We start from the raw sequence: 10,547 nt of genomic DNA, 5'->3' as shown, positions 1-10,547 counted from the left end.
AAAAAAAAATCAATACTCATTTTCTGAAATGATGTTAATTATGATTAACTTGAAATGTTAACTAATAATTAATGCTAAAATTATGAAAAAAGAAAAACTTAAAACACACCTGTAATTCTTCAACTATATCATTATGAGACTTAGTCATAGACTGTATCTTGAGTCTCAGTTCTCGCTCTATAATTCCATGTTGAGCTTTCGCTTCTCCAGCCTACAAAATTTTATTGAAAAATAAGTACATAAATTAATTAATTTCCACAAACATTAATTATTACAATAATTTCAAGACATGTGCTAAAAAAATAATAATAATGCCAAACATTTTTGAAGGTGAAATGCTTAAATAACTAACTCATGAAAAAATTTGTTATATTTTTTGCTGATTATACATTCAATTTCAGCAAGCAGATTCCCAAAAAACTAGGTATTAATGTTGTAGTAGCAATACATAGTTTAGTCAATGCTAAATAATTATATATTAAAAGCCTGCTCTCCCTCCCTACACCTAAATATAAGATTGCAGTGGTGTTGTGACAAATTCTTGGCTTCATGATCAGAATGTCACAGATTTAAGACTCAATTTCATGTGTATGTTAGAATTGGCCAAAAAAAAAAAAAAAACACTTTTTACATGTTTTTGTAACACTGAAAATCGCTGATTTGTAAGAAATATAATGAAGAAAAAAATTAATGAAATTGATCAATATCACAACTTTTGCAGTGGACAGAAAAGTCATTAAAAAATGGCAAAAATTGACTGTATTCAATTTCAGTTTTAAGAAATACTCATTTTATCATGTGATCTCAATGAGTTTCACTAATTCATGGTTATCGCTGGAACACAATTATTCTTTGCACATTCAAGTATTATTATTTTTAGGAAGATACATGTGCTGAACAGTTGCTAGTTATTGGTTAACAGCCAAAATGTTTTTCTAGAAGTCTCTTGATTTTTGTTACTTTATGTATCTTTATCATTTGTCCTTAGTTTATAAAAGATATTCATTCAATTTTGGAGCTCACTCTTCTTCAATTAGTTACAATAAACAAAAATTTCTTTGATAAAATGATGTATAAATTTAATGCTGATAATTATGAGTTAAAAACTGCACATGAGAATAATTCCATGTTTACTTTGAAAGGAATGAGTAACCATATATTATTAATCGAATTTGTTACAATAAACATAATTACTATTACAATTATAGCATTTAATGCTAAAATAAGCAGATACTTTTAACACTTAATGCAGTCTATTTTCAGACACTTTTTGTGATTTTTAAACTTATCATGAGAACGGAATATATCTATCAATTTTTTTTGCAGAATATTAACATGAAAAAAAAAAAAAATAATAATGTGCCCCTCCCCAATCTAATGGATATAATTCTGATGCACATTTAACCCAGTAAACACCCTATTGCTAGTATAGCACAGAAACTTGGAGAGGAGAGGGCGACTTTGTATTCTTATTATCTGTTCCCAGTTCAAAATTATCAAAATCCCTCTAAAATTAGCTTCAAAATAGAATGATAATATAAATAACCAACAACATTAAAATATCAGTTAAAGTTGAATGGATATTAATTCCTGAGTGAACAATTATTTTATTATAGTAACTTTTGTGTTTGAGAGACCTTTAATGAAAATGTGTCAATTTTTTTTAAAGTACAACTAAATTCTTGCAATAAAAAGAATGTCCTCTATCCTTGTATCTATATATAATTACTAAAATTTAATTATTTGTTTTGAAACAAAAAACGGGGGTAAAAAATTACTATTTTGCTAAAATTATTCTTTTATTTAAAAAAAAAACCAACTTTATAGCAATTTCTGCGATCACTTAAAAATAAGTTAACTTTTAAGTATGTCCTATTCAAGAAATTTGTGTATTTTGCACATTAATTAGGGACTGATTGGATATTTTACAGCTTAAAGTTCAGCAAAAAATCATACAAATTAAACAAACAAAAAAAAAACACAGTAAAAATGAATTAATAAAGGCTAATTTTCAGATATTCGAGCTTGAAAAATTTTTTTTAACAAATAGCCAAAAAACTTTTCTAATGCCCCTTTTATGTAAGTAACAATACAACTATAAATTCAAAGTTTCCTTGCAATTTTTAGAGTGTTTCTATTCTAGATCAGCCGTAATATGGTGAATTTTGCAGATATAATGTATAAAGTAAAATATTACATCTATTACATGGATAGAAAAAACATTGTTATATTTAACAACAGGAATTTTTTGATTTGAGTATTGTAAAAAAATATCTTTAACATTTAATAAATAATCACCTGTTTTTCTCTAGCTAGCATCTGTTGATCTTTTACCAAGAGCTGTTTCTGTAAGGATGCTATTTGATCTTTTAACTGATGCATGGCAACTACATGATCACTAGTCCCAGTATCTAGAAGGGTACTTTCACTAAAAATAATTAAAATAAATTGTTATTTTAAAGCAATCAAAATAAAATTTTTGAGAAGAACAGAATCAATTAAAAATTACAGATACAAAATAACTGTTAATATATCAGAAGAGGTAGTAACTAATAATATATTAGAAGGAAAAGAGGTAATATGTTTGTTTACCTTGAAGGCAAACTTCCATTAGAAGATTTTGATATTTCAATTCTAGGCTTCTTGCTAGGAGAATGATCACTTCTCCTACAAAAGAGTTAATTCATAAAATAATAATAATAGATTTATTCTGCATTAAAAATATGAAGAATAAATTTACTCACATTTGTGATTAACAAAATTATTTATTAAAAAATGTTTTGAGAAACTTATATTTTGATATATGTTATAGTATAATTACAAATAATTCTTTTAGGATTAATGAAATCTTTTTTTTTAATTTCAAGAATGTTTTCTTTTCTTGTAAAATAAGAAAATAATTTTTTATTTTTAAAAATAATAATAATAAGGCTCAGTCATTACAGATTAAATTTGCCATAGACAGCAATTTCATTATTTACTATCCAAGTTACTACATTATCATTTAAAAGACATTAGAGGCAGCACTTTTAACATATTGTACCAGCACTAAAGTTGATTTTTCAATTGAGCATAACAAAGAAATCCAACTTATTATAACATTAACTATAAAATTTTCAATCTGTTAAATACATTTTACATTTCTTTTTTTACTATAAACAAATTCTTAATTTAAATGCATCACATATTTTTAGATGCAAAAAGTTTTAAATGGTCCAATATCAACCTTATAAAATAATTTTAGGAGTATAATAATATATATGTTAATTTCTCGTATTTTTAATGTATCATGGCACATGCAAGAAAAAATGGCATGTAAAAAGAAAAGTATAGAGAAAACGACAGAATTTAGCAACTGACAATTGTTGACCGACAACTGGTTATTTGAAGGAAGAGGAATTTTATCTTTTAATGAAACATTCTCATTCATTTCTCATTAATACACATCTTTCAATGTGTTCTTTTGCAATGGATTCAAAATTTGACACAGATAGTGTGAAGACTAAAAACAGATTCTATTTGTCTTTGCATTTTTGAGTTACTGCTTTTATATACATTTGGATAACTTAGCCTAACAGATAGTTAACCAACTGTCACACTTGATTCAAAGTTGATAGCTATCTACAATTTTGATGATAGAATTATATGTTAATTTTCATCTATTTAACTCTCTACACTTTGAAGTTAAATCCAAAAATTACTGTTTCGGATTCAGGAAATTCCAAAATGTGTTGATCAAAATTTAGAGATCAAATTTCTTTTGATGAAATTTTAGTTTCAGGTACTTTCACTAAAATTTTTATTTCAAAGAATATAATATTTTGCTCAGCCCATAAATTAATAAATAAATAAATAAAAACCTACTTTGCTTTATTAGAATGACTTGATGATCGTTTGTGATTCTGTGATGAGTGATGATGATGGCCTGATTTGCTCGAGGAAGAACGATGAGCCGCATTCTGCTTAGTTTTAGCTAGAGCACGTTTATATGATAAAGTACACAACCAACAAAGGAGTTTTCCATCAACCTAAGAAGAAACAAAAAAATCTCACTCTAAAAAGAAATAAGCAAATAATAATAATAATACGAATAATAAAGTCCAAAGTTTACTTTTTTTAAATTACAGAACAAAATAAAACGGGTTTTTTTAATTACCTTCTTCCGACTATCATCTTTTCTATCAAATGCACATCTCTGTTTGCATTGTTCACAAGTAACCGGAGGACCATAACGCTTCTCTGAATTTGTACATCTCTGACATTTTGCACCAATAAAGGCAGCAATGATGTTACAGTATTCACATGCACTGGGCTGTATAGAGGAAACATAATTGTATGACTTTAAAACAGCTAAGTATTAAATTTATAGCAAAATTAAAAACAAATACAAGAACATCTTTATTTTTTTAAAAATATAAGCCTGGCTGGAATAAAATTACAAATGCTTCATATTTAAAATCCAGTTATTCCAGTTTTACCAATACATTTAAAATCCAGTTTTACCTATACATAAAATGATGTATCTAAATTTCATTTAAAACCTAATAAATTTCTAATTTTTAATTCTTAAATTAGTCCATGCTACTTCATTTAAAATTTTCTCTCATTTCCTGATCCAAATTTCACTTTTTTATTTAATTATCTCCAACATGCACCCTCAGAAATTGCCCCCCCCCCCCCCGCCACAAGCAAAGGGATAAGAATCCCTGGTGCCTGTTTCAAGATACCTAATATTCCCTTTTCCAAGTCAACATGTCTCAACAAAATCCCAATTGGAATCTTGTAATAAAACCATTACAAGGAAAAATTCATCAAAATTCGAAATTTGCTTTTGTATCACAGTGTGAACACATGTTTTTATTATCATTGTTTCTTCCTATTACAAATTATGTTTCCTGGATGAAATAAATAAAAGTTAAAATTTCAAGAGTTTCTTCTTTTCAGCCACACATCTGCAAAATTATGCTTACATGTATGTATTTATATTATCACAAGAGCTCCTAAAAAGTAGTAGTAGTGATATGAAATTTGCATATCATTCTTAGGTTAATATCTAGGTTAATGATGTTGTTTCCACTTTTCAAATTGATTATTTCTTAAGATATTTAGCTTTATGCTTCTCTTTATAAACTAATATTCTACTTTTTTTTACAGGTTTTTTTTCCCTGCCTTCTTTTGCAATAACTTCAAAAAATACCATCGTAAGCACGCAAAAAATTAAAAATAAAACTCATAATATTCTATTAAACTCTTCACTTTTTTTTTTATCTGTGCTTCCCACTGGAAATTATACAATGTAATTATAAAATTATAATAATCTAACATTTTCTTCTGTTTTATATAAATGATCATCTTATAATAAACTAATTTTCTGTTTTTATAACTCTTCATTAAAACTGAGATTATATGCATGTATGTATGTGTGTGTGTGTGTGTGTGTATACATACACGAGATTACTTCATAAAAATACATCATTTAAAGCCTTTAATATACTTATATTAAGAATGTAATAATAAGATTGTCCATGTGTATATGTTGGCACTCTAAAGAAGAAACTGTCTGATTTACTATTTCCAAATTCGGCACAAAAATACTTTGGTGAGTGAAAATGAGTACTTCACAGTGATTTTTTAAAAATTGCAGTTAGAATTTTAATTAATTAAAGATTAAACAAAATTTTGACATTTTTTAACAGGTTTTGACAAAATTTTGTCAAATATGACAGGTATTATCAAACAAAATGAATTAATATCACCAAACCATTATCCTTCTAATGATACAAATTTTGATACTGCTCAACAATTAATTTTTATAAATTTTCAAAAATATTATAGTGTATATATTTCATTGTTGCAATAAATTTTAAAGCATTTTATTATTTATATAAATAATCAGTTCTTAATTTCTCTCCCATTGTTGAAGGTTATAATCATACCTCAAAAGATTTTATTTTCTTTTTTTATGTCATTTTTAAGCAAAAACAGTAAGACTATGATTGCATAAGGACTGTGATTGCTAACTTTTTTTTACTTAGCATGTTTAAAGTCAAACTGAAGACAAACATGCCAGGCCATTTTAATAATATATCTCCATTAGGGAAGTTCATGCAGTCATTGAACCACACATCACATGGCTATGAAAAACAGATTAAATCGCTACTACAATTTAAAATTTACAAATACTTTGTTAAAGGAACGATGAACATTAATTATATACACAGGTTTCTGTCTAAACATAGTATTTCCACAAAACAGAATGTTAGTGAAGACAGCAAGTTTAATAAACAAATCTTACAAAATCATACCTTATTCAAAATAAATGTCTTATATAAGAAATGTATAGGAAATTTGAACTTACTTTTCCATATAATTTAACATTTACTTCGCATTTCTTGCACACAAGAGACGGACTCCCTTTTGATCTGTAATAAAAATTATAAATGTATAAACAAGCTAGTTAATTATAAGAAAGAGTGCAGATAGTTACAAATAAACAAATTAGAACATGTCAAATATTATTACAACAATTTTTTTTTAATTTTTAATTCATTTAGCATGTTAAATAACACACAAATTGTTTTTCCTATAAAAAATAAATTTTGCATTAATTTAATAAGTTCTATAATTAAAATACTGAAGTCTGGCTGTAAATCATGGACCAATAAATCATTATCAGCAACCTTAAATTATTTTTTTAAAGTTCTAATGATAAAACTTTAAATTATATACAATGGAATACTTCCCAGCTAAAATAATTACTAAAAATAAGGTACTTATGTATTAATTGCATATTATTATCGAACTTTTGGTTAAATCGTATGCCACCCTTAAATTTAGGGCTTAACATGAATGTAGAACATTGACTAACTAACATGACAATTATGGTGATTAATCATTCACAGTAAGAAACATGGCATTTTTGGTGATTAATAACTGGCATGCAATTAATTCCAATAGTACTAAAAATATTTTTAATTAGCAACCAATTTACATACGTATCTTGAAATTCAGTCCTACAATAAGTACACTTTACAAGAGGAAAAGCTCCACGGCAATCCTAAAGAAAAAGAAAAAAAATCTAATATTAATAAATGCTATACAAAATATCTCCCCCTAAAACAATATATTTAAATAGTAATTCTAACTAAAAAATTTATTCTTTTCTTTTAAATTTTATTCTTAAGAGCAGTTCTAGAAAAGATATCATAATAACACAGTAATTTCACACAAATTAGAAGCTAAAACCTTATCTTCATCATATGGAAGAGGTGGAAAAAGAAGACAAAAAGCAATATGTGTTCTCCTATAACCTTCATATACAAGTACATTTGCACTAAAAATCAAGAATTCATTTAGTTCTCTTCTCTTTAGCTGACTGGATCCAAAATTTACATTAACTACAATATCAAGACATCATACCAAATTTTATTAATCTAGCTTGTTGTATTTGGGAGCTACAGCTTTCACTTACCATAGAAATCAAGCCTTAAAAAATAATATTCCATAGATAAAATTATATTCCATATATCATTCACCTCGTTAGTTGCATCAATGAGTTAATCAAGTTCATATTTATGCAAGGAATCATAACAAAATGCAATAAAAATCTGTAATTACGGATTGAAAGACCATATATTAAATTTTATCCTCCCAGCTCGTTGCATTTTTAACTATCATGCAAATTCATTTTTTTTTTTTTTTTTTTTTTACCAAGGAAAACTTAAAGCTTATAAATTCATCACAATATCAAGGTTAAATTATATGGCAACTACAATTTTTTTCTATCAACCTATATTTAATAAATTATTAAGTAAGTAGCTAAAAATCTTTAAATTTTATATCTCTTTATTTTTTTTTATATTTTATATCCCTCTTAAACTTTTATATCCCTTAATAAATTCACAATACAGTTATATCAAATGATTATTTTAGGTTAATTTAAAATTGAATTATAACTACTGTGTCACCTTACTCTCATGAATGTCATTTTATATTAGTTTAAAATTGTGAAATCTTTATAGCAATTTCACATTCAAAATGCATAAAATTTTCAAATATGATTTATAAATGATAATATAAAAACAAATAATATGATAAAAAATATAATTAAACCCTTACGGACGTGTTTAATGTTCGCTCAGAATGGAGCATACACAAAAGTTATCGTCCGTTAGGATGGTGGTTTTGTATCCCTAAGCCTAACTTTGAATTTAAAAAATCACAAAAAATAAAGTTTGTACTAACATTATAATTTTTGGTACCTATTTAGATTATAAGTTCAGCTGTTATATATGTTAAAATTAGCATTAGTTTTTAAATTTACATTAAAATATATTTTAAAAATCTTATTTATGTTGCAAGATAATTTTCAAAAGTTCTATTCAAATTATTATGAAGTTTCAATGGAGAAAATACATTAATAAATTTTAAGATGAATAGTAAAAAATTCAAAAATACAATACAAAATAAGTAGATAGCAGGCACACAATGAGCTCGGATTCTGATAAAATATACAAATTAGAATCACTCGAAATCCTGATTTCTAATTCTATAGACCATGAATTTTATTATTATGAATGTGATACTTTCTTCCTCTGATAAATAACGTTTTCTTATCATACCAAATCGAATTCAAAGCATTCCGATAATTAAAAAAAAAAAAAAAAAAACTGATAGTAACTCATTGTAACTGCAACTGTAAAATTGCTGGGGGGGGGGAGACACGTCAGAGCTGACGGTATAACCCAAACAGACCTTGCATAGTCTCAAAAATAAAATGAAAAATAATAAAATTCAGAGGAAGACCAGAAATGGAGAATATTTTTATCAGTAGAAAGTTAAAGAACCCTGCTCTATTTATTTGCATTATGGCTAACCCCCTTCCCCTCATCAGCTGATGAATAAAATATCATGAACTAATTGAAGATCAGAATACTAAAACTATGTTCATTTCAAAAGTCGAGGACACAGGGAGCCATCTAGTGGCCTTTAAAAATCGTTCTAGCTTAAAATACCCATATGTATCACCTGTCTCCTGAACTCAACATTCAGCGATACACAGGTGGTATGCTCGGCAGCGAGAGACATTCGTAGGTGATGCATACATGACACACCCGTCATGAAAGGATTAAAAGAAAATGGAGAAATTTACCAATACTTCTACCAGTATACTGGATAAAGTGAGAAGAAATAATATGCCTTCACATTAAAGTGGATGTCTTAATTATAAAATATTTGATAAGAAAAATTAATGAATTGATTATTCACAATATACATTCATTGTATATCAATATAGCAATTTTTTATTCAATATCTTATTTTTACATTATGTAAGAGCTTTAAAGTATTTGGGGTTCATAATTTTGAAGAATAGTCCGATTATCCGAATTTTGACACTCACATCATTTGTTCTAAATTTCTAAAACAAAACAAACTGAATCTGTGTGACACATCACAGATTTCAGACAGACTTGTCAGACCAGCATAAATAACAAATTTTAAGAAAAATATGGAATATTAAATTATTAACACTGAGCAAGATAAGGCTTTTCATATACAAGTATATATAATATTTCTTTTAACCAGATTTCATCATCATAGACTCTTAAATCCATACCACTGTATTTCAGTTTACTGAACAGAAATTAACATTAATATAAGAAAACATAATGAAAGAATTAAAAAAACAATATAACATAAATCTACTTATTTGTTCCTTTACCATTTATTTAATTTATAGCCCCATACAATAAATTTCAACATTTAGCAAATGTCAATTCATTACTTCAGGTAAATAAGGAGGTCACAAACATAATTGTATATAAAGTGAATGAATTTTAAACTAGAATAAATATGCAGTTGAAAACTCTGATTAATTCATCTCCTAAAAAATAGTTTACTGCTCAGTTTAAAAGAACTGGTGAAGTCACATTAACAAAATGAAATGTATGTTTTTTTTTTCAAAATGTGGCCTTTATTTTCTTTTAATTCTTGAAAATTGGAGACTTCTGCTGCGACCAGGAGACTTTATTTAAAGTAAAACATGCAGCCACTGATGCAAAAATTGTACAAAATATTAATTTTAATAAAAGAAATGGAAAGCATAAACTTAAATTTAATAATAATAATAATTTCCATATGATTGTACATCACAAAAACTTTCATCGTGGTATTTGCCAATCACTCAGACGAGAAAAATTAATTCATTTAATTTTTTCTTAATCACTGAATGATTCTTACTTCAATAGATGTTAAACAAATAATTGTCATCTTACTTTACAAAGTTGTTGACCTTGAGACAATTCTTCGAATGGATGACGACTGTTGCACTTCGTACAAGCAAAGAGTGCAGCCATATCTTAAAAACAAGAAAAATCGAATATTTCAGTCTTTATTTTAATGCTTAACGTTAAATGTTTTTCTTTACCACTCTTGGAATTAATCAGAGGAAATTTATCAAATGCAAAAAAACTTCTTCAAACTATAAACAAAGGTTGTTAACCAGTTAATGGATGCGTAAACTGTGAAATAATAGGTGCTAAAGAGAG

At 26.5% G+C, this 10,547-nt stretch overlaps 1 protein-coding gene across 1 annotated transcript in view; it reads right to left on the bottom strand.

Annotated features, from left to right (window-relative positions):
- Window positions 1–10,547, bottom strand: part of LOC129962691 (protein FAM76A-like) — a 15,347-nt gene extending 4,800 nt beyond the window's left edge. Inside the window, exons 1-8 of the mRNA XM_056076613.1 lie at window positions 10,275–10,547; window positions 6,996–7,057; window positions 6,359–6,422; window positions 4,157–4,312; window positions 3,865–4,028; window positions 2,593–2,667; window positions 2,299–2,428; window positions 110–211 (exon numbers count right to left, since the gene is read on the bottom strand). Of these exons, the coding sequence (XP_055932588.1) occupies window positions 110–211; window positions 2,299–2,428; window positions 2,593–2,667; window positions 3,865–4,028; window positions 4,157–4,312; window positions 6,359–6,422; window positions 6,996–7,057; window positions 10,275–10,355 (834 nt within the window). The 5' untranslated portion in view covers window positions 10,356–10,547. The remainder of the gene's footprint in view (window positions 1–109; window positions 212–2,298; window positions 2,429–2,592; window positions 2,668–3,864; window positions 4,029–4,156; window positions 4,313–6,358; window positions 6,423–6,995; window positions 7,058–10,274) is intronic.

Source organism: Argiope bruennichi, chromosome 3 (genome assembly GCF_947563725.1).
Source record: "Argiope bruennichi chromosome 3, qqArgBrue1.1, whole genome shotgun sequence".
NCBI lineage: Eukaryota > Metazoa > Arthropoda > Arachnida > Araneae > Araneidae > Argiope > Argiope bruennichi.
This window is presented reverse-complemented; position numbering and strand designations above follow the sequence as displayed.